General features: G+C 40.5%; 3 protein-coding genes and 1 long non-coding RNA gene across 9 annotated transcripts in view; 3 read left to right on the forward strand and 1 right to left on the reverse strand.

Annotated features, from left to right (window-relative positions):
• The window catches only part of LOC110975008 (potassium voltage-gated channel subfamily A member 1-like), a 52,845-nt gene extending 45,806 nt beyond the window's left edge, over positions 1-7,039 (forward strand). For 5 of the 6 annotated variants that reach the window (XM_087130564.1, XM_087130566.1, XM_087130562.1 and 2 more), the window contains one exon: positions 687-7,039. The gene's annotated coding sequence lies outside the window, so the exon portion shown is untranslated. The remainder of the gene's footprint in view (positions 1-686) is intronic. The other variant, XM_087130565.1, reaches the window with a different exon arrangement.
• Positions 769-8,178, reverse strand: LOC147795922 (uncharacterized). Its single transcript, XR_015423498.1, has 3 exons — positions 8,125-8,178; positions 7,519-7,605; positions 769-900 (listed from the first exon to the last, which is right to left on the reverse strand). It is a non-coding gene; the product is annotated as an uncharacterized LOC147795922 (long non-coding RNA).
• A 382-nt stretch (positions 8,179-8,560) lies between these two features.
• golt1b (golgi transport 1B) lies at positions 8,561-13,923 on the forward strand. The gene is made up of 5 exons (XM_022227064.2): positions 8,561-8,783; positions 10,331-10,422; positions 11,068-11,246; positions 12,116-12,197; positions 12,634-13,923. Exons 1-5 carry the CDS (start codon positions 8,759-8,761, stop codon positions 12,670-12,672), a joined length of 417 nt encoding a protein of 138 aa, XP_022082756.1. The 5' UTR covers positions 8,561-8,758; the 3' UTR covers positions 12,673-13,923.
• A 137-nt stretch (positions 13,924-14,060) lies between these two features.
• On the forward strand, positions 14,061-23,334 carry LOC110975010 (uncharacterized). Its single transcript, XM_087130560.1, has 9 exons — positions 14,061-16,122; positions 17,044-17,479; positions 17,616-17,755; positions 18,661-18,919; positions 19,087-20,125; positions 20,248-20,439; positions 20,569-20,763; positions 20,972-21,014; positions 21,253-23,334. The coding sequence occupies exons 2-9, from the start codon at positions 17,076-17,078 to the stop codon at positions 21,588-21,590; spliced, it is 2,610 nt and encodes an 869-aa protein (XP_086986686.1). The 5' UTR covers positions 14,061-16,122; positions 17,044-17,075; the 3' UTR covers positions 21,591-23,334.
• Positions 23,335-23,475: the final 141 nt, after the last annotated feature.

Here is a 23,475-nt window from a genome sequence, read left to right on the forward strand (position 1 = left end):
TGCAACTATTGTATTTTAATGACATGAAAATTCTAGGCAAAAAGTAAAAAGAAAAAAAGCCCAAGTCCTTTAATAAGCTGTTCAAAGGTTGCATTTTGTACAGCCCAGGTTGATTTTGTCGTAAATTATATCTGTTTTTACTAAAAGAGAATGTATTTCTTACGCCCTTTTGCCAGGAACATTTTTTCTGCTGTGATCATGCTTCCCAGCGAAAGGGCCGAAGTGCGCTTATGCCCTTCTGCTGGGCACCCAACGAACTACAAATAAGCACCTTCTTCCCCAGTGGCACCTCTTGGAGAGGTTTACACATGTATGTCTAAACAGGCAAAGGGGAAGTTCAAAAAATGTCAACCTCTTTAAGATTGATCTTGAGATTCCTGTACATGTACATATTTTGCTCATCAAATATTTTCTTCGGTAACCACTTTTGCTGGATGAAGACAAGGAAACTTCAACAACTGGTATTAAGAAGAGTTAAAAGGACGTTGTTGTAGACAAGAATCTCTTTCTTTATTCACTGGCCCATGTACATGTATAGCTCCACCTCATCCTGTCTCTTCAGCTGACCTCCCCTGCATCTTCCCAACGTCCCTTAACCTTTTTCATCACTCGTATAATATTCTGGTCTCGTCTGATCCATGTTCCACCCCTACTAGCTGGATTGTTACTGTTTACCCAATTTTCAGTTTAATAGGTGGATGACGACAACAGTTGCTGCGCCTCCTACAATGAGATGCCCATCTCCATGGCAACAGCCAGCAGCCTCTTTGAACACTGATGTGCACTTCACTTCAAACATCCCCCGATTGCATTGATGGTGAATTCAACTCATCAGTACCTGGACAGTCTGCACCTGAAAATCATCAACCTCACAAGCTCGTTTACGGATCTCCTTCCGGTCTGTTGAAGGAAATGAAAGGCAAGAGGTGCTATTACAAGAAGTGTCACTTATGGAGAGGTAAAAAATATAAGCAAACTGCCCTGTCTCATGCATGATGAAAGAAAATACCCAGTTTTTTCCTGGGTTTTTTTTAAGGGTGCATGTTTTTATGTTCTTGCCTCCCAACTACACATAGCAAACAAAATAACTTTGAACTGTGAAATAGTGTCTGTGAAAAAGGAAAATCAATTATGCATATACTCGTAGGGTATCCTTGCCCAAATGTAGCAGTAATCACAAAAACTTGCCATTTCTTATTTAGGAGGTTTGGCAGCAGGTAGATAATCTTTCAAAAGCAGTACTAAAATGCCAGCCAGGAGTTTTGAACATACATGTACATCTACACAATTAAATCTGCCTCATTTAATTATATTGGGACCTCTAAAACAGAATGAACAGGTGGATGTTGGAGGTGTGAGTTTTTTAATTTAAACAAATCCATATTTTTTTTTGGGGGGGGGGGAATATTTTGACAAGAGGTTTGAGCTGGGCCTGTCCTTTGCTTGCATGCACATAAAGTAAAAGCACTGAATTCAGAAACCAAGTCTGTAGGCCTAGGCCTCATTTCTATATATCCTGTTGAATACGATGTACATGTACTGGTACATATACCAGTATGGTTTTATCATTTCACAATTTCTTAATTACTTTTAATACAATCATGCTCACATGTACATGCACATGTCACGAGACAAAATGGTCTTGCACTCAGGGTTCTCTCTTCTTGGACGGAACTGGTTCTCTTCCCCTGATAGAATCGACCGTGGCGAGCCGTAATCCCTACGGAGGGCATGACATCAGTACTTTGCTCCCTCGACAGCACATTACAACACAAGCGCATGATTTATTCATCGTGCTTGATATCATACTTGCCCTAAATGTGGCCCCCTCGCCAGTGCAGTGTAGCACAGCGCGGCGTCGTCAGTTCCACTCTCCTGATGGAGACCCGGGTTAAGGACGACAGACATCTCGCATAAAATCGCTGAGCAACTGCTCTTTATGCATGAGGTGACCATGGTGATGTCATTCCCCACAGGCAATCATTCTAACAAGGCATCCCTTGCTTTTAATTTGTTTTCCATTTTCCCTTTCTTTTTTTGGAGAATGACTACACAGTTTGATGCATGCACAGAAAGGGGGCATGGTAATATTGTAGTGTTATGAAATTTACATGCATTAGGATTTGCAGTGAGGGTCTTATTTATTCGACCAAAAGATACAGAAAATTTTGACAGGGGCGTGGCTAAGGGGGAGGCATACATGCACATGTATATGTCCAACATCCAGTCAGCCCCTCCCCCTCTTTAACATGAAGCCCCCCGCCCTGTGCTCAGAATCCCGGCTACTCTGCTGTAAAAAAACTGTAAGTAAAACAATGCCCAGAAGCATAAACATGGACTTCAAGGCTAATGTGCAGGTTGTTTTACAACACATCATGGCTTTAAGCGACTTAGAATAAATACACCCCCCCCCCAAAAGGTCTCCAATTCATAAAGCGTAGCAAAGCCACGGATGCCAGCATGTTACTTATCCCAAACCAAATACACATTTTCTTAGACGTTCTAAATCAGCCAAATTTTGTTTCTGTCAAAAGCATGCATTAATTACAATAACATGAATTACATGAAGAGGCTTTGCATGTGCATGTGAGACTTTGATCACAGCTTTGGCACTACCACCATTTTGTTTTGTTCTCGTAAATAAGCCAAATGAAGGCTTCGGCGGTGGCCAAGTGTACAAGGCTCTCATTTCAAAATTTCAAAGAAAAATACATAGGTTTATTTTGCGGCTAAAGCCTAGTGTCAACCCAAGTCTCAGCAAGAATTCAGGAAGTTGAATTCAGAAAGTCAAAGCCAGATGCTGGATTCCACTCCTTGCAAAGTTACACTTTCCATGGATGTGAAGCTCGGCATTTTATAGAACTAAGTGGCTAAAATATCAATTAACGTAATGTTTGGTTCAATACAAGCTAGTGAGCAGCTTGTCAAATTGTTAGGTAAAATTACCCTCAGTATATGTTAATAAATGCTTGTTTGTTTCAGGAGGAACACGACAAGCTGCATACTGTGCCTTTAATGATCGAACCTTGCTAGGCCCAGCACGATTCTGTGATTTACAGTGTCTGATAGGGCTCAACTGTATTTATTTGCTAAACTTTTCATGTAAAGAAGTCATTTTAACAGATTTGCCAACCATGAAAGAATTCACATATCCAAAACTGGGTTATGCACCCAGTATTGTTTAAAGCAGCATTTTAAATTGTCCCTCTAACTCTTGTTGATGTTGTTTAAATGTATTCAGACACTAAGCATAAGCATAAACATGGTTATTTATATGTTTACTGATTTTTAGATGCTTACTGTATATACGTTGATGGGTTGAATAAAGTTTGTTTATATGTGAAATGTTTTTTTTTCATCTACAGTGGATTTTTATGTAAACTTGTATGTTTACAATTGGTACAACTTACTTTGTATATAAAGATTTAAAGCCAGTTCTATGCAATTAATTCGTTACATGAAATAAAATGTTACTGATGTGTATTTGGTAGCATATTTTAGTTGGATATTCTTTAAACTACGTTAGCAATATTCATGCACAGGCAGCGGAGAGTTATTTTGCATTTTGCCACTTTCAGTGAATTAAAATATTCATTGCAGGTGTTTCTGTTAGGTTGATCAGTGTTCCGGGTGATTGAGTTTTCCCATTTACCTTTAGTACATGATCCCAGAAGAGGGTGTTGAATATTCATGCCATTAATAATAACAAGGTTACCAAATATCCATTCATTAAATGTATACCTTTACACACGAGCAGATTGATTAGTATTCATGGTTGAAAATGAATAGTAATTATTTAATGATGAATATTTCTGTATCATTTTTCTAAGGCTTACTTTTACAATGTAATTCATTAAGATACAGTTTGGGCCAGAATGTACCCAAATGTTTCTTTGAACTTCTTTTCGCTAGCCATCAGTTTTGCTCCAACCCAAAAGCATACCCAGTGGCAAAAATATTGAATTGTCTAAGTGGCCTATACAGTAAGGTAAAGCTCTTGAAATGAAGTTAGGAGGTCATTAACCCGATATGACAAACGTAGTCTTAAAAATTGTGATTCGACATGATTGCAAAATGAACTGTTTTGTTTATCTCACAGGTTTCATTTCAGGTTTGGGTAAAATTTTATCATTTCGTGATTTACCATCATAATACACTCTGACCTAAAAATAATAATTGTTTGCAGTACTGACTGTCCTTTTTACACTGAGTCATTGTTACAATATTTTTGACCAAAACATAAAACTTTGACATGCCAGTATAACTGGTATTTTTATGTGAATGCGAGTTTGCTCATTACTTCCAACATCCGTAAGATGTGCATTATTTCACATGATGTAACACAAATTTATTCAATAATCTTTGTAATCGATATATGATGTGACATAGATGAACTGTCGAAGCAAACAAAGTTGCTACAGCTGTGATGCAGGTGTCTTGAGACAAAGCTTGCCATTCGTAGAGTTAAATCAACTGAATTAAAACTACTTGGTGTCGAGTCCTGACAGTTCTAAGTCAATCTCTGTGCCACTTATCATGTTCATATTTTATGGAAAACAGTGTATGAATAAAGAATAATGGAGTGTGATTTTTAAGAGTGAAAAAAAAAAATTATCAATGCAAAGCCTGGTGGAGTACCTGGGCCAGTTGAAAATGTCACGTGTCTGTTTGCAAACTCCAGTGATAGCTTGGTAGTAAATCATTGTGGCTTCTCCATTATACTAAAGGTTGGGAAGTGAACGTAATATTCCGTCTTGGTGTGTTTGCACAGACGTCTGCGTGCATATGTACGTATACCATGCTCACAGAAACAAAAGTGAAGCCAGATAATGCATGTGAAAAACATTCATCCGGTCTGTACATTCATGTAATGCCATGTAATGACTCTTGAGGTTCCTGATTACTTTCAACAAAACACCAACTCTGCTTGCAGAAATAACTCTGGCATCGTGCATGTTGCTTTCCTCTCACAGGAAATACACTCAAAAGGGAGGATCCAATCGGTGTTTTTGAGGTGTTTTAGTCACATTTTCCCATATAAATTCGTACCTGGTGGTATAAACAACAGGTGCATGTGGTTTCTCCTCTATACAAGATGAAGTTGGAGCTTGGCTCACAACCTCAAACCTCTCACAGTTGAAGAGAAAGGAGCAAATTATTTATCTAAATGATTGCACATGCACGACTACAAAAAATCTGGGAGAGGTTATACTCAGCAGAATTATAGGATTTGAATTTGCCAGCACCACAGCGATTTGGCATCTGAGATTCTGTTTCAGGAATGGAGAACCTCACACAGGTATATGTGTGTGAGGGGTTGTACCTCATTGATCAAAAACAAATGGACACTGCCATCAACACCTCATATACAATGCTATCGACACCTCATAACACTAACAAACTTACAAAGTATACTGCTGCTTCATTGAATATATAACGTGTAGATGGTTTCTGTGCGTCCTATAGCATTGTACATGTACATTTGCACATTGACATCTTGGCTTTATATACATGTAGATTCCAAACTGTTACAGACTTAAAAATGTATGGGAATGTTTAAGCTTCAGAAAAAAAATTAACTGTATTGAAGACTTGAAGTCGTGATCATGTTCCGAAAGCATTCAAAAAGCTGTGAGATTGTTAAAAAGAGCTTAATGTACTCTCTACTTGATATAAACAGGCCTATACATGTACATTGCCAGAAATTCTACTTGACAATCATTGTGGACTCTATTGCCAGAAATAAGGTAGAAATAGCTTCAATTTTACTCTGTAAAATACTGAAGAAAATTAAAGAAAAATTATACAAATTGTACTGTAAGTGAAAGATATTAACACAGCATAATGTTGGAAATTTTGGTAAACTAACGCTTATACCTTTTTCTTTGTATTTTTCACCAGATAAGTTATCACATATCTGCCCAATGTACAAGACAATTTTAGTTGTTTGTATTCTCGATATTTTGTATCCAAACAGTTATACCATTTATGTTTTTAATGAAGGTTTAAGGTTATATGCTTGTATGGTAATGGTGATGTTATTTGTGTCTTTGAATTTCTGTTCCGTTGAGTTCTGAATAAATTTATGTATTCTCCACACCCTCTTTAATCCCACAACTTTGGAAGCCTACAAACGGGTTGTTCCTTTTAATTTTATATGTTTCATACAAAAGAACTGTGATTGTAGTTTATTTTAAATATTTGGGTATTAAACGTGTTGGTTGAAAAGGAATGAAACATTCTTCCCCCCGCTTCACTGTGACTAGCTCATATTTATTCACACTCTTATACATACTTTTTAAGTGAACAGAAAGTAAGTTTAGATTGGTAAATTTATCTTATTTTAATTACATTTGCTGTAAGACATCTCCGTATCCATTTTAATGTAGGTGCAGTCAGTTTAAAGTTATCTATTCAGGGTTACGTTTACTTTTGGAAATTTACATGTACTAGATACCGTGTTGTACCTCTGTTAAGTTGTTTTTTGACTAAATACTGTTGACTAAATCTTCAATATTTATGACATAGAAACATCATCATGAATACATTATTCTAGTGTAAGCATCTTTTCTTGACATATTTGACAATTACAATGACATTGTACCAATCTTTAAAAAGCTTTACGAGGACTTGAAATTACAATACCTAACCACGTGTTATGTGTGATCTTATGTCTGTGTATGGACTAATTCAGTGACGGAAATTGGGGGCATTGTCTAGTGCTTCCTAGACCAACAGGTCATTTATACTAGTTGCCAAAATGTGGGCTCAGTCAAAGACGGTTAAGCATGTGTGACATCACTGACATGCGCACACAATTGCCGTACCCTGACTACCTTTTCAGTAATGTCTTGTAACTGAGGTTGCCAGATTACGTTCTTTAGCTTCAAGGTATTCTGTTACCAAATGGTGTAAAGAATGTGTGAAAATTTGAACTATTAACTCAAATGTATTAACTCAAATGTATCCATTGAAATTAATCAGCTCCTGTTAACAATTATGGCTTATAAACATTTTCATGTTGGGCATACATATTTCAGATTTGGGCTGTCTTTGTGTGTTTATTGCCGTTGTGTGGTGTGTTTTTAGAAAGGGTGACGTAACTGCATTGGACAGTACATTAACCGTAACAGTCCTCAGTCGTCCAACAGGTGAAGGATTGAGGAGTGTTAGGGTTAAAAAATTATTTCAAGTATAAGTTGCTCAAAGCAGAGCCTCAAAACCCACCTCAGATTTTCCATCAAACTCCACCCCAAACTGCATAGCATTCTTTCACTCATGAGTTGGTGAATTCTTTAATAGTCTTCTATAAAATCTCCATTATACCAACTTTCAAGCATTTTTTTTTATAAAAGCTCTTTATGCGAGTCCACTGTTGTTTGTCATTCCAGTCTTGACCATGCTAAATTCCAACCTAAGGCTCAGGAGCACATTTGTGGGTAAGAAGTAGGCCTACGTACCTTTCATTGGTTGTCCACAGTCTACCTGCATCTGGGGCCAATTCAGTAGGCAACCTACCTTGATTCCTGTCGTATCTCTAGTGGCTTTTCCTTTTGGATTTTTTTAACTGCCTTTCCCCTTGCTTTGCCAGTTTGCCCCAGCCACCTAAATACATAGTGTGGAAAATTTCACAAGTTTACATCATGCTGCAAATTTGAATTTGACATAACCCTGTAATAACGTTTTGTTAAAAAGAGCCATAACTAACGCATGCGTCTTCTTGTACACAATTTTGCGCATAGACTCTGCATAGTTAGGCCCATAATTACAGTGTAGATTAGGCAAGGTCTAGGTTTTCTTGTCAAAAATTTCATAGAGATCAGCCAACAGAATGAGCGACGAATTATCGCCTCAGCACTAAAAACAAGGTTTCTGAGGAAATTAACCTTGCCGCTCAACCGAACTCTCAAAGCTTGACGAGTACAGCAGAAATGTTGTACACTCGCTCAAATGGCCTGCGAACACGTGTTTCCGACTAGACTGCATCCAGCCCTTTGCCTCGTAAGTTTCGGATTAATTGTAGAATACCCCCACTCTTATAAAAAAAAACGACCCCTGGAATAACTGGTTGCGGGGTACACGGGTGAAAATCCCTTGAGAAGAGTGTGACACTTTGACCTGTACCTGGCTATGATCGTCCGGGGTGGCGGGGTATTCTGCTAAAGTGTCAACCAAAATGGTGGCATTGAAATATAGCCAATGTAGCCAATTTGTTTTTCCTCACGTGATCAGAATACTTCGAATATATGAATAAACCGGAAGGCCTCCCTCGGGGACTTGACCCCATTAATCCGACAAATCCCGGGCGTGGCCACAGAGCTTAGCACTCTGAGCCTGATCATTGAACCTCACTTAAAACTGTGCATATTATTTTCATCTGTCTAATTGTATTCATTTTTTTTTTTGCTTTTTCGTATCAGTAGAGAATAGTACAACTAACTGCACGGCCAAAATAATTTTTTTCAGAACGCGTGAGGGCGTAAGACAACTTCATCGAATTAGATTTTCTTGCCATGTTTACATCATAACAGCGTTGGACGAACAATGAAACGTATATAAGTTTAGTAATTCAAAAATAAATTTTAATTACTACCGTAACTATTATCAGAATATTTTTGTTGTTGAAGTCAAAGAAACAACTTCGTATTTTTACATCACACTAAAGTAACGGCCAGATTTACTGAACGAGGCTGAATACACGTCAGTTTTGCAGACGACATCAACATACGGCTTACTTCAGCACAAAAATTCGGCAAACATGTTTGAAGTTTCTGATTTTCAGAGTAAGTATTTAGGCGTGTTTAGAAGTAAAATTGCATATTTTAGATAATTTCACATTAAAACATGCGCATTTAGTGGAAAATGAATTCTAAGAAAATGAAAGAAAACTGTGATTTACATTTCTGTAGGCCTGCTTGTTAGCTAGCTGTATCACATCAATCAGCATGATCAGCGTAGCGTGATCAGTCGTACTCGTCGTAATGTTACGATTTGCAGTAGTGTGAGGGCGCCCTTTGAGTGTTTCTTCGTGTAATCCAGCCAACCAATACTGAACACCACCTTCACAAAATACATGTACATACATCTTTTTGTCTGTCAAAGTATCAATGGAAGTTTTTAAAGCAAATTGTGCACATTCCGACCCCATGTTCATTTTGGTACCCGTGCATGAACAAAGTTAGAGGGCAACGAATCGTCTACAACAGTAACAACCGCGAGCGTCCATTCTCCAAACATCACATAACCTTGCTGTCATGAATTCGTTTCCCCCGTTAAATCTACTGAGCATGTGCACATGAAACATAAAAAAGACTATTATAAAAACGTGTTGTGGAATGACAACAGCATTTGCATGTGGAGTGCTACTCATAAGCCTTATTGCTAATAGGGATAAGGCTTATTAACGCTAGACAAATATTTCATCATCTGCACCATCATTCGATTGAAGCCCATCTTGAGACCAGTTATTTCCAGCGAGCACGTGCATATATTCGTTCATACTGTTGACATTTCAACAGGTAACAGTTCATGTAACGGTACTTTGAAGTACTCTAAAAAGTTTCTGCCATTTTGTGCGTGAAGGACTGTGCCAAGTTTAGTTGCAACAGGTTCCGTAATCAGCATGGTTGGGTTGTAGCATATCCATCATTTGTAAAGGAGGATATATGTAACAGGGAAAACGGCATGTTAAGGCTTACTATGGAGAACTCGCAATACTGTAAGAAAAACAACTAATTACTCAGGGATCTTTGAGGGGAAGGTTGCAGGAAAATGAATTAATAGGGACTCAGACACCAATTTAAAAAAAAAAGGGACAAAAAGAATTTGTTAATTAAAGAGTTCCCCCCCCCAGAAAAAGATGGAAAAATCAAAAGGACTAGAAACCAACACAGTGTGTCAAAATAGATCTAGTGAGGAGAGTTTGGCTTTTAATGACTGACTCTTTAGAAGCAGACAGAATTCCGACTCAAGCAGAAACGCACACTCTAGTGAGGAGGAAAAATACATGAGCAGTGATAGTATCTCTGCTGGTCTGATCTTCAGACTAAGTGTGGTCCGAGCATGGAGGCCAAGTTATATGGGTTGAAGCAAAGTAGATATGGGAATACACTAACAGAAAAGTTCGAGGGAACTCTAAACAAAAACTGTATTTTTAGAGGGAATTACTCCTATGAAAAGACGCTTGCAAAATGTATGACAAATTTCTAGCTCCACCACACTTACATGTACATAGATATATCAGAACATGAAGAATACATGTAGGTAATCGATTCACCACATGAACTGTTCTTTAAGACAATTTTTTTGGGGGGGTTGTTTATATTTTCAGAGATTGGTATAGGCCTTACTGGCTTTGGTGCGTTCTTCCTATTCCTTGGAGTCATCTTCCTTTTCGATAAAGGTCTCTTGGCTATCGGAAATGTAAGTATGACATTGTTTGGCTACTTGTATAAATATCTTCTTGCCTATAAAAATGAGAGTACTTCTGCTCACAATCAAATGAAAATTTGTCAGTGGCGCCGATGTTGAGCCATACTTGAAGGAAACGTGCCTTTCTTACAGATATTTGAATATTTCATCACTGTTAGTGAGTGTCTTATAAGTTGGGAATGCTCCAGCATTGAGAGAGCAGTCCTCTTTGTACATAGACCATTTTTAGGCAACTGTGCAATGGGTATGCTGAGTTCCCAATGGTTCCAAAGGGAATGTTCCAACCATTCTGAATTACATATGAGACCCTACCTCAATAATATCTTAGTCTTGGCAGATAAGCAGCAAGGCTTGTGCTAATCACAGTACGGTGCGACAGGTGTCCATATCTGCTCAATCTTGTTGCAGTGAGCAGAAACACTTTACCAGTTTTTGTTTTTCAAAAGTTTTGAACCGTAAACACTGAATCCCCTGCTGGCAAGTGTTTAAGCCTCATCATATGATGTGTCTGATTTACAGATTCAGCTGTTCGGCTCGAGTTTGATATCGTAATTTGGCATCATAATCAGTAACTGAAGGAAAGATTTCATTTGAAAGAGATTTTCATCTGACTTTGATCCTTCGGTTCCTTGGCAGATATTGTTCCTGGCTGGCTTAGCTTGTGTCATCGGTTTGGAGCGAACGTTTCGATTCTTTTTCCAGCAACACAAGCTTAAAGCCACAGGTTTCTTCATTGGGGGTATGGTCATCGTACTGATAGGATGGCCTCTAGTCGGAATGCTCGTTGAAACGTATGGGTTTTTCTTATTATTCAGGTAAGTTGGTCCATTGGCCTTTTGAGCTTTGCGGTGTGGATCTAAAGCAGGAAATTTTGCAGGTGTGCCAGAGGAATGTCACAGAATACCTAGTGCTGGATCTTAAAAGAGCCACCTTTCTCATGACAAATTGGGTGTGTTGTTCAAAACATGGACTGCGAGATCATCTCTCACAACCCGTTCTTTGTAGAGCCAGCACTTTTTCACACTTTTTCCTGTTTTTATGCAAATGAAGTAGGTTTGGTCTATCACAGGTCCTTTCACACCCTTGGTCATAACTCATAATCCCCTTTGTGAGTCCATTCACAGGATTGGCAAACTTTTACAAAGGAATGCTTTCTCACAGTTCTTTTGAATAGCTTATAACTTGAATTGAAACTGGATGACTCGTGACAGACTTAGGTGGATATGTGAAGACTTGCGTGATACATGTGATAAACTTGGGGACTTCTGAGGACTAATGATGGACTTAAGAGGGTTGTGAGGACTTGTGATGGACTTTGGGACTTGTGATGAAGTTGTGGTACATGTGAAACTTACAATGGAATTTGAGGACATGTGATAGAAGTGAGGACTTCTGGCTGACTTATTTAACATATCGTACAAGTACTTGGGATGGACTTGGAGGACGTGTGCGGACGTGTAATGGACTTGGGAAGTGTGAGGTCATGTGATGGACCTGGGGAAGTGTGAGGTCGTGTGATGGACCTGGGGTTTCGATGGACTTGGAGGTTGTATAAGAACTTGTAACAGACTTGGGGAAAGTGTGAGGTCTTAGGATTAACTGAACCGCAACAATAGAGTCTTTTTAGCAAGGATGCTCTTGGATTTAGGGCCGATATCAATCATTTTTTATGCATCTCCCACAGAGGATTTTTTCCTGTCATTATCAATTTTCTGCGAAGAGTTCCAGTACTTAGCACCATTTTATCACTACCTGGCATCAACGGGGTAAGTCCTGACTCAATCTCTGCTCTGCCATTATCCCATCCTGGTGTACCTTTCTGTTTGAGGGCGCCATAAACTTAAAAAGACCTGTGACTGATCCATGTGGAGCCCATTATTGTGTGTAGCAGCTCTGGCCTCGGTACTTCACGAGGTATGTATGGTGGGATTGATTGAGTCCATCACAAGTTCAGTCACAAGTAATCGAATGAGTTGTGACAAAGAAATTTGTTTTTACAGCTTGTGACTTGAGTCTGGATGACTTGTGATGCACTTGCAGGGACTTGTGACACATAGATTTATCCACAACATTGTTGGTTGCACAACAATTTATGGCTCCAGCTCCTAGGACTTGTGCTTTTCCGCCCTCTTTTCTTCAAGTTTCCCTGCTGTGGTGAAGTAAACTTTGGTTGCTTTTGTTTCTTGTTCATTTGAATTACAGTTTCTTATGCGATTTGAAGAAAGGAATCCTATGGTTTAGTCCTTCCACTGTTCTAGATGCCAGAGGAATTTTAGGTTTAGTGAAGCTGGATGTGGGAGAAGAGATCAAAGCAAACATATCTGGCTTTTGTCGGAATATGACTTTTGAGTGGACTTGCAGAAGTGGTAAAACCGTTAAATGTTTCTTTTTTTGTCCGCCACTTTAAATTCCTGTAAATACATGTATGTAAAGCTATTTCTTGTAGTTTAACTCATGACCTCACCAAATCCTACAAAGTCCACGTTGAGGTTTTGGAGATTTTGGAGCACAGCTGCTTGCCTCTTACCTAGGATTGAAAAGCCTTTGATCCTAACTGTTCCAAATTTTCCCAAGTCTCTGAAGGATTGAGGCTGTATGGCAAAAGCTCTTGTTAATGATTTCAAAGGATGCGTTATTTCAAGGTCTTGGGTGGACCTTGGGCTGTCTGTGCTCAGCCTGACACCAACACAGTGTACATGCCTGGATTATAATGCAGATCATCCACACTGCCCTGCTTCATGATGTACTGTACACGCAATCTCTTGACTCTGACACTACATGGAATACGGGCATTTTAAAAAAGTGCACCTGCAAGAGTTTGCAACGCGTTGACCAATCACAATGCGCAAAATTTGTCGTTGCAAACTCTTGGAGGCACACTATTGTGAATCGCCCGTATTGCCGGCGAAATTTGAGGGATGGAGAACCCACCTCCAGGGAACACATTTACGCAATAACGGAGGATTTTTTTTAGGGTTAAGGCTGTGTTCCCCTTTAAGCAGGGAGGCAGGTGAAGGATTTTGGTGGATTCAGGTTGTATCTTTGCAGAGAGATGTGGGTAGTTAGGATTAAATTGAAGTTGGTTGCATTGATTTTTCTTTGCCATGTAGTAGATTTTGAAGGATTTGTAGAGAGGTTCAATAGGGATACGACAGTGCTTGTGCCTAGCACATCGTACACGTGCCACTTTGTACGGTTTATATTCACCGCCAAATGATAGCTTAGTGTATTTCATTTTTTTGAAAATGGAAAAGCTGATTCATAAATGAAAATTCTGTCTTCGTGAATTGAATTTTCAGCGATGTGTAAAAGGCATAATATTTGCCAGCGAGGTTTCTCTCAAGTTTATTTTTGTTTTTCCAGCAAAATCATTGGCAAAAATTTATCGCCTATGTGATTCTAAAATGTGAAGAAATTAATGTGGTTCAGTTGGCAACAAAACTGGGATTTAATAAACCATACAAGGGTTTCAGAAGTCATTGAACTCTTAAATTATGCTTAGCGGGTGGTTTATCGCTGCGTTTTCGTTCTGTTTAAAATGTAAAAGCGTTGTTGACAACTTTCAAATATTTTACCAAAAATTGACTTCCGTTTGCGTGGCGTCCTTGCAGCAAAGCACGTATAAAAAGATGCCAATTTCTGTTTTAGGAAGAAATGTTTAGAACAAACAGTGGAGGACAAGTTGAAGCTGTCGTGAGTTTTTACTTTTCAACGCGCGGTCAAGTTACAGAGATCAGATGAAGGCTTCTTGGCCACGTGTGCTCATGGCCAAACTGGCGCCCTCTGTGGTGTGGTTAAAGTTGTTTGGACGTGGCAAACTCGATCGTGCGCCCTCAGCGCGCGCAGACGGATGGGTTGTTGGCTCTCTCCAAATAGTGAAGGGAATTCAGTTACACACGAAAGGTGCAAAGCTCAATGGGTAACTTCAATAAACCTCTCTGCTGATGACGCCAACACTCTATTTACGTGTGTGTGCTCAGTGGACCGTGGGCCCCCACTGGCTTGTTTGTGAAACGCACAAAAAGTGACGTCATCGGTGCAGTGTAACATGTAATAATGTAGGCTGTTTCAAATCAGCTTACATGAATTAATGTGGACTCACTGTCGTTTCGTTTTAATAACATATATATCCAGTAAGGGCTCCAACAAACTTTGTCGGCCACTGATCCTGAAGTGATCAGTCAATCTGAGCGCCCTTTACGGGCGATAGGGACGAGTGAACTTTATCATAGCTCGATGGAAGCCGAATGACTGAGCGAAACTGACTGACCTTTGGGGAAATCTGTTCCTTGTTCCAAGTTATTGCGAGATTTTGGGGAAGCCCAAGCGTCACTTTCCAACTTCCTCTGTTGTAAACTGCTTCTGTGTAAGCATACCGGCTTCCAACCGACTGTAGATTTTTTTTTCAACTCAAGGAAAGCAGACCAACCATCGCAACCGTTTCAAACATGAGTCATCAATATAATTTTAATGTCATTTTTTCTTTGAGTACTCTGTGATTACAAAAGCCAGTGGACTGGTCATCCCCTTTTCCCTCTTTATGATATGCGCGTGCGGAGTGCAACTTCAAGCTATGCGTCCGTGTCTATGGTAAATGCATGAAGCCGTTGTCTTGCTGCCTGCGTGAACGTGCGTGTAATTAATTCTACACTGTAGCCAAGCAATTCCGACCATGTTCCGACACGACTTAAATACGAAAATAATCAGCTACGTCATCGTCAACAATGATTAAGTGTTCTTGAAAGGAATCAAAAAGTTAGCCTGTGGTGGAAGAGACTCGCCAGCTTTACCCAACAAGGAAGTTATAAGGACGAAAATACTTACAGTTTCGTGGTTACCATTGTGCACTTATTCAATAGGGTGAACTTTGGTTCCTAAGGTGGGTTGTTTTGGGGTTGGGGTGTACGTATCCTTTTATAGAAATAACGTGACCTCGGCTGTCATAGGCGGGCATGCTACCGGGCACTGTTTGGGAAATCCCCGTGATATCACCGCCTTGCCAAAGTTTTTGTGCCTACTATCATGAGGTGAAATACTCCTTACATTTATTGCAAGGACTTTTCGGTGTTTTTCAAATTCAAACTGAACTACAGAACTTGCAGATGCGCAAATTTTGGAGCGAAGAATGGTCTGTGGTCGGAGTAAAATCCCCTTTTGCTGTCTCCCTTCCTTGCTCGGGTCAAATTCATTCAAGGTGGAACCAACCCAAAAACGCCTGCCCTGATTCAGCACACGACTTATAACCACTCAATATAAACTGGTCAAATCGAAAATGAAAGAACGGTGTGTTTGATAAAAAACAGATGATACAACTCGGAACGCACCATTTTCGGGAGGGGGGTTCCGATTTCACCATTGCCCTCGACTTCCTCTCCCCAATATTTTAACCAATGTATTCTGTGCAGACCACTTCCATAAAAAAAACTAGAAACGATTGAAGCACTTAATCGTCGAAATGGAAAATGAAAGTAAAAGCACAGGTTAACAGGATGCTTCATTATTGTCCAGATTGTAGTGCAGCGTACCTTGTGTAATACTGTAGTCTACGGGAAATTCCTATACTGCATCCGGTTCTAAAAATAGAGGATATCCCCATGAACCCTTATATATAAAGAGTTTCGTTGCAACTATCATCATTTTCACCAAATATCCGTTCGTTCGATACACCTGCTAAGAATTTCAACCAGCTTGGTAAGTTTTTTATATGTTTGCTTGTTTGTTGGGGTGTTGGGGTGTTTGTTTGTTTGTTTGTTTGTTTGCTTGCTTGCTTTTTCTCGTGAAAGTAAAGATGAACTGAATAACTTCCGTCAGTGAGGCGCTAGTGCTGTGGATTCTTAAGTTTGAGTTGTAGGCCATACATGAAGGTGTTGAAGGAAATTGAATTTTAATATTGTGAAAGTTGGTTCACACACCATATGACTGCCTTAGAATTCAATTTGGCTCTATTATTACAGAGCATAGTTTCATTATTATGCATGCATAAAATTAGTCGCAAGTATGTGGTATTATTTTTGTTTCAATGGACGATGGAGTGCTTTAAAGTGTATGGTTCTAGTCCTTTAATTATGTTTTTGCAGATCAAACAGAGATATTAAAAAAAGATTGAGCTCAATTAGATCGTTTGCTCTAACGCAATCCATTTCCTACGGCTCTCCTCAATCCGCCATTTTCCGTATCAAGCCGTGTCCGAAACGGTCACTGCTTTTCCAAACTTTGGCCAATCACCCTATAGTGTGCTTAGGAATAAAATGAAAGTGGAGGCCACAACGCTGCCGTTTTTGCACTCGGCTTGGATTTAAGCGTAACTTCAGCATGATGTTGACGACAAGAAACGTCATTTAATTAATTTTTACTAGAGTGCAGAAATTTACTCATTTCACTTTCATCTAGGGACACCCCTTTCGCAAGATTTGGTAGGCCTACAGCTACTCAACTGATAGTGAATTACCCCCAACCATCTCTCATTCCTCCTCAAAAGAACACAACGACCTTCACGGAATCATGCCTCAGGCTTACCCTAACCAAAAAAGTAAAAAAAAGCTGCAGAGATTTCACTGCAGACACTCGCTTACCTGAGTATATATTTTGTCCCTTGTCCAATTTGTTTGGTAGGTACTAACTGATCGACATCTAGATGGTTAGCGATGACTGACCACATCCGACATATCTCTTTTCTCCCGATCTGGGTGCTAGCTCTGATCCTCACGGCGGAAGTGGCTCGAGGCTTACCCTTGGAGAGAGAGAACGACCTGGCCTCATCAGCGAGCCTCAGCAGGGGAAACACGGAGATCGGGCTGCGTGATCTGATCCCTGTCGTTGACCGTCCCTTGTCGAAACGCAGTCTAGAGTCGAGTTTCATTCGCACGGCAGACGCACCAGTGTCCACACACGCAGCTCCCGAGACCGAAACGCCCGCGAGGACGGCGCGCATCACAGACCGCGAACCAAGGTGCCTTCTTCACCATGAGTACGCGGAGATTCTCCGAAAGGGGTACGACGGGAGTGACCCACGAGTAAGATCTTTCATCAACAGGCGTGGAGAAGTCAGGTCTGTAAAAATATCATTTCACTCTATCAACTCTCGATAGAAAAAGCACCTCTTTAAAAGAATGATAGAGTCAATTGTGAACTCTTGTGTTTGGCTTGTGTTTAATTTGTTTTTACTTGCAATATTGTTCTTGCAGACACTACATATGCTTACCCTGCCGAATATGCCCGACCGGTGTGCGGATCCTCTCGCCTTGTCATCGGAAACGGGACACCATTTGCAGTACAGAATGTGTCGATCCCGACTACGAGTACGACGTGGACCGACAAATCTGCAGTAAGTTATTTAACCGACAGTTACAGGACTGCCGTAACCTTTTTTTTTTCGAAAACGAACATGCTTCCCGAATGGATTTGTGTCTATGATTGACGCAGTAGTTCTGTTTTAAAATCTGTTTGAAATCTTTTGATGCTCATCCTCCTTTAAGAAGAAGTTCACCCCCCCCACCAGCGAACGCAACTTCTACCCACCGAATTGATAATGAAAATATTATCAATTGCAACCCCCCTCCAAAAAAAACCAAACATATGAGCAGAAACTGTTAAACAAGATACGTTTCCTTAGGTCGCGCTGGGGTTCGGGCAGTGATGGAAATTTATTTTCTTCTTGTTTTACTAAAAGTATGCACGGAATCTGTCGGCCAAGAGTTCGAAATCAGGCGCCATTTCGTATTCCCGTTTTCAGTGCGCTTTGAGTACGTTTATCAATTCAACCGTGAAGGATGTGCTTTTTTCAGTCCTTTGAAGTATTAAGTATGTAACGTATATGCGTTCTTTGTTTTGGAAAGTGTTCACTGAAATTGTTCGGCAGTAAAATGCGCCAGCAAGTTTTAAGAAGGAACGGATGAAATAATGAAGGGAAATGTGGCCTCATGGAGGTGAGATGTTAGATCGTGACTGAATCATTCGTCGTCAAAATGGAAAGTGGAAGTAGAAGTGAGCGACTGGTAAACAGGATGTATCATTCTGTTCTTTACTGTCGCTGGATGACTGTCGAAATACAGTGGCTTCTGGAAAAACCCGAACTGTAGCTTAAATTGGAAGATGACCGTTTGGAGGGGATGCTTACACGCTGTTGTCAAACACACACAACAGATTAGAAACCAGAGCCAAGCTACATTAATTCTTATCTCTTAAGTTCTGTGCAGTGATAGGAGTTTTAATTAATTCGTTGTGTTTCAGTTCCGCAGATTCCTTCACCATCCACCACACCTGTTGCCTCATTGTCAGATACGAGATTTATGATTTGGACCACGGCTGGCAACCTGTTTGTTGTAGACGAGAGCACTGGGGACAACAACATCAATGACCAAGTTCACTTGCCAGTCACTGCATCCCCACCTTCACATAAAGCACTTGTACCTCAAATAACTCTGATAACAGTCGGTGTGGTGACTCTCAACATGCTCGCCATTGCTGGAGTTGTCATCATGTACAAGAGGTAGGTAACGGGAAATTGTTTTCATCAGAATGTGCACAAAATTAGGTGGACAACTGCTGATGGTAACACTTGCTGTATTTAAACTGTATTCCTAATGCGCTGTCTTTTATTTTCTCATTTTACATTCTATTCATATCTCTGGGTCGTTATCTGTGTTTAATTAATAGATCCAAGTGCAAAAAATGGCACAAACGACCTCGAAGTGGATGCTTCAATAATGCCTTGTCGACTCCCCGGTTACGTGCCACCCCATCAGCATCGCAGCCAACGTCAGTAGAAAATCAAGTCGACAACAGGCAGAACGTTATTTCTTACGATGCTGGTGTTAGTTCTACTTCCAGAGCGACCTCTGGAGAAGTGAACACCTCAGGTCGATACCTCCCTCACAGTGAACTGATCCCTCAGCGAGCAAAGGAAAGTAACTTGAATGTCTTCTGCGAACCTGGCTACGAGCGAGGCTCTGACACAAGTTTGGCCACTCCACAGGAAGGTGTGGCCACCCGTGCCCCTGTTCAAGTCCTTCAAGGTTCAGATCCATATAGGTTGGTCATGATCGGCCAGTTTGGCCCAGAAGGGGGTGTTCTCGCTTGCGAAGACTCTGACGTCATTTTGGAAATTCCACCAGGTGCTATCCCAGCTGACCACGGCAGTCAGACCATTGTTGCCAAAGTGTCTCTACGGCCGGATATTGCGGGTCCTAAACTTAAAGATTCGGACTCCCTCTGGCTGACTCCGTTGGTGGAATTTGAGTCCCCCGGACTAGAGAGATTTAACAAGGATGTCAGGATGAGGCTTCCCCACTGTGCTCACATGAAGCCTGGTTGGACTTTCCGTGTGAACTACACGAATCCCACTGCTGCCACCAATTCAAATCCTGGTAACTTTAACCAAGAGCCAGAGAGTGACGGGGCCCTACTGCCCGATGACGCCAAATCACAGTCACAATGGTTTTTTGTTGAACACAAGTGCACTCTGACCAAGTCAGGAAAAAGCTGTCGCAGAGTTTCTGAGGAAGGAGGGGACGTGACTTTCACTGTGGATGAGAAATACTTCAATATCTCAACTTCACACTTCTCGAAATACAGCTGCTCTGGGTGTCACAAAGAACATCCACTTCACTTGGAGGCTGTAGTTTACTGGAACCACACTAAGGTCGAAGGTCGTGAGCAAATGGATCTGAATGTTTACATTCTAGATCCAATAAAGGTAAGAAACATCACGGTTCTAAAACAGTTATTAGATAACTGAAATTATTAAGAGTCTTTATCGTGCATTTTGCAAGAATCAAACTGTTTAGTTAAATTTTTTTCTCGTTCTAAATGTAACAGGATTCACGGGCTCATGTGAAGGAGAACGAACGAGGCAGTGAGTGCCACACTGGTTACTACCCACTCATCCTGGGCTACAAGAAGAAGAACAAAGAAGCTTCCCCTCTTGAGATCAGTGTCCAGGAAGATTGCATGGGAGACCACTGGAAGTGGAGACTAGATACCTACAATGGATGTCTACCAGCTAAAAAAGTGAGTGTTTCGTAGTTGTGAACTCAAGTCAATTGCCCTGATTGTAGTTAAACACCGTTCTCTGTGTTGAAGACAACAAAAGCAGCACATGATCAATCAACTCTGGGTTCTCTCTTTGATCTTTTTCAGGTGTTTCCAATCCAGTCGCTGATTCGATGTTGCTCACCATTACTGTTCTCCCGCCAGACATTCTCGTTCAGTCCAAAGAACCCGGCTGAAGTGAAGGAATTGACTCTCTTCCAGGCGATAATCTGCGTTAAGCAGCAGAACTGGCCCAAGGGGGAACCGACACACATCCTTGTCACTGTACCTCTGTCAGCAAAGGTAAGACGAGGAATTACTTTCACCGCTTGGGTTACTTATGAACAGTATCAATCAGTGTGTGCAGATGTTGCTCACGGTATGCAAGTGCTACATTTTCAAGTTTCAATAGTCTGTGATGCGTGAAAGCAAAATACTGTAGGCAGTAACATTATTTTATCATTGTTATTATTGATACATAATGATGCACACTTCTTTCTCTTTCTCCTAGAAACTGACGGGATCGTATTTGAATGCAAGCAACAAAGAAGAAGGTGAGACCTTTTGTGGTTTTCTGTCTCACGTGTATGGAGCATAGAGCTGTATGTTTTATAATAGCTCTATGGTATAATGGTGTGGAGTAGTTTTGAGAGAACAAGCGTACATCTTTCACGGAAGAGCGATTTCAAATTACGATTATTAACGAATACCTCATCTTTTTCTCTAACTCCCACAGATTTGTAGAAAATGTAACTCCTTGTTTTGTCGATCCATTCACTTTTTTTGCATCAGGTGTCGTCACAGATGCCCACATCCAGCTTGTCGAAGAGAAACTGTCGGTCAAGAAATGGCGGCCCTTGTACCGGAGGCTGATGGGCGACGGTGCGGACGTCGGGATCGAGCACATCGCTGGCAGATACCCCGATAACACCGCTGAACAGATCCACGAAGCCCTGGTAAGCTGGAGGAAGAGCCTGGGACGTCTTGCGACGCTCAGAGACCTGACGTCGGCATTGGAAGCGGTGGGGCAAAAAGACATAGCAGAAGATTTGCGGCAGCCAAAAGAGATCAAATACGAACTTATCATCCATGACGACTCACAATCAGTGTGTCAAGAAACTCACGTTTAAAACCAGAGGTGAATTTCAATAAGCAACCACCCAAGAGGAGTCATTTTTTGTGCCTTTTATATATCGTGAGAAGACAGATGCAAACAAAAATCCCATCTACCCGGAACAAGTGTGACTTGAACAAGTTCCTAAATTCCGTAGATCGGCCATTAAGACATACCGAGACGGGGTAGTACATTTCAACAGTAAAGATGTTCTGCATTGCTTTCAAAGCATACTTGGTAATGATGGTTACTATAGTCTACCTCTCATATCTGCGGGGTACACTCATTTCAGCCACCAACCTTGGCTTATTCTCAATAAGCTGTTTCTGCTTAGAAGTAAGAGTCAGTGGCGTAGTCAGAGAAGAAAGAATTGAAATTGCCAGCAATTTACACACGGTATTTAGCATCTTGTTTAAAGTATTTTGTAATCTCTGAGCAGCAAGTGTCAAAACAAACTAGTCCCCCAGGTTTAAAGAGGTAGTTTTAATGGTGGATAAGAGAATTCATAACTTTAGGGATAAATGACCGTGTCTTAGTTACTTGGCTACGGTTGACACGCACGTGTTTGTGGTAGCAGTTGTAGCCGCGTTCCATGGACTCGTGTATAATTTCAAGCTGGAGCCAAATAACTCGGACAACCGATTCATCTTGTGAAGTTTGGTAATGTGTTCATGCAAAGCATTGTCACCCTCAAGCATTTCAACCGTTTTGGCCGTACACTGAAGAGTTTTCAAATTAAGTACTTTGGCCATCATTAACTGAGATAACAACATGTACGTCTTCTGTTTTTCTAATATTTACACAAAGTTTTTATATCGACTGTTCAGGACTGTTTAATGTATTTATTATAAATTATTCTATTTATGGCCGTTTATAAAGACATAGTACAATCAAGAAATGTTCACATATTTTTTCACAGCTTTTGTAATAACACGGTTTTCTATTTAATCACTTATGAATTTGTGTTGTTTGGATGAGTCCATGAAAATTACAGATAGACTGAGACACTTTGTGTGAGTACAGATTTTGTGAGTCAACCAATGGAGTTGGGGCGTTGTATTGAAACTGTCCACTTGTGTCTCAGCGATGGTTGTTTTAATTCTCAAGAGGGGGGAACAAAAATATGTATTGGTGGCGCCAAAAAGTTGGAATTATTTTTAGGCTTTTTTTAGGTCTCTTAAGTCTAAGTACGCTAAGTAGCTCTATGTAGTGCGGGGAATACATGGACATGTACGAGCTCCTTGCTAAACCACGATAGGGCGAAATTTCCGTTTAGAAACGGAGGCTCCTTTGGTCGAAACTCAACTTTGCTGGTTCACGAACGAGTAGGAAGTGCACGTGTTTCTCAGGTGGCCTTCGCGACTTAACGGGAGACTACACATGGAGCCTTCTTGTCACTGCGGCTATATTCGCGTGTGCTTCTCTCGGCATGCTGTCCGGACCGATTTAGAGTAGGTGCCGCTCTGACGCTCGCGCCAATCAGTCGTACCACTCGTCGGCCATTGATGAAAACGAAAATTCATCTGGAAAACTGTACCTCTGATGTCTCTACGCAGACTTCAATGCTTTTATGGCCATAATTCAAAAGCTGGTCTGTTAATTGTTTGAATATTAACGGATCCATTCTGTAAATGAACTTGTCTTAATAAATCAGATCATACGACTTCTATTCAATGTTGATAAGTATATGTAATGTTTTGTCGATTGTCATTTTTTGTTTAAAAGAGTAATAATTAAAATGCTCATAGACGATAAAAATCCGTTGAGTGCATGGTCGGTTAGTGTATCTTCTGTATTGCCAATTTCATTTGTCCATCTAGAACTAAGTACAACTCGTCATTCTCGATGTGCACATGCGCACTTGGAATGTGGAATTGGCTTATTAATAGTAAAGTAAAAAC

This window comes from Acanthaster planci, linkage group LG20, assembly GCF_054643075.1.
Source record: "Acanthaster planci isolate LZ-2023a linkage group LG20, COTS_SCS, whole genome shotgun sequence".
Classification (NCBI taxonomy): domain Eukaryota; kingdom Metazoa; phylum Echinodermata; class Asteroidea; order Valvatida; family Acanthasteridae; genus Acanthaster; species Acanthaster planci.

Coding starts and splice junctions, on each gene's coding strand:
- LOC110975010 (XM_087130560.1), top strand. CDS start 17,076: ATGACTGACCACATCCGACATATCTCTTTTCTCCCGATCTGGGTGCTA. Junction 20,440..20,568: donor GATGTCTACCAGCTAAAAAA/GTGAGTGTTTCG, acceptor GATCTTTTTCAG/GTGTTTCCAATCCAGTCGCT. Junction 20,764..20,971: donor CTGTACCTCTGTCAGCAAAG/GTAAGACGAGGA, acceptor TCTTTCTCCTAG/AAACTGACGGGATCGTATTT.
- golt1b (XM_022227064.2), top strand. CDS start 8,759: ATGTTTGAAGTTTCTGATTTTCAGA. Junction 8,784..10,330: donor TGAAGTTTCTGATTTTCAGA/GTAAGTATTTAG, acceptor TTATATTTTCAG/AGATTGGTATAGGCCTTACT. Junction 10,423..11,067: donor GTCTCTTGGCTATCGGAAAT/GTAAGTATGACA, acceptor GTTCCTTGGCAG/ATATTGTTCCTGGCTGGCTT.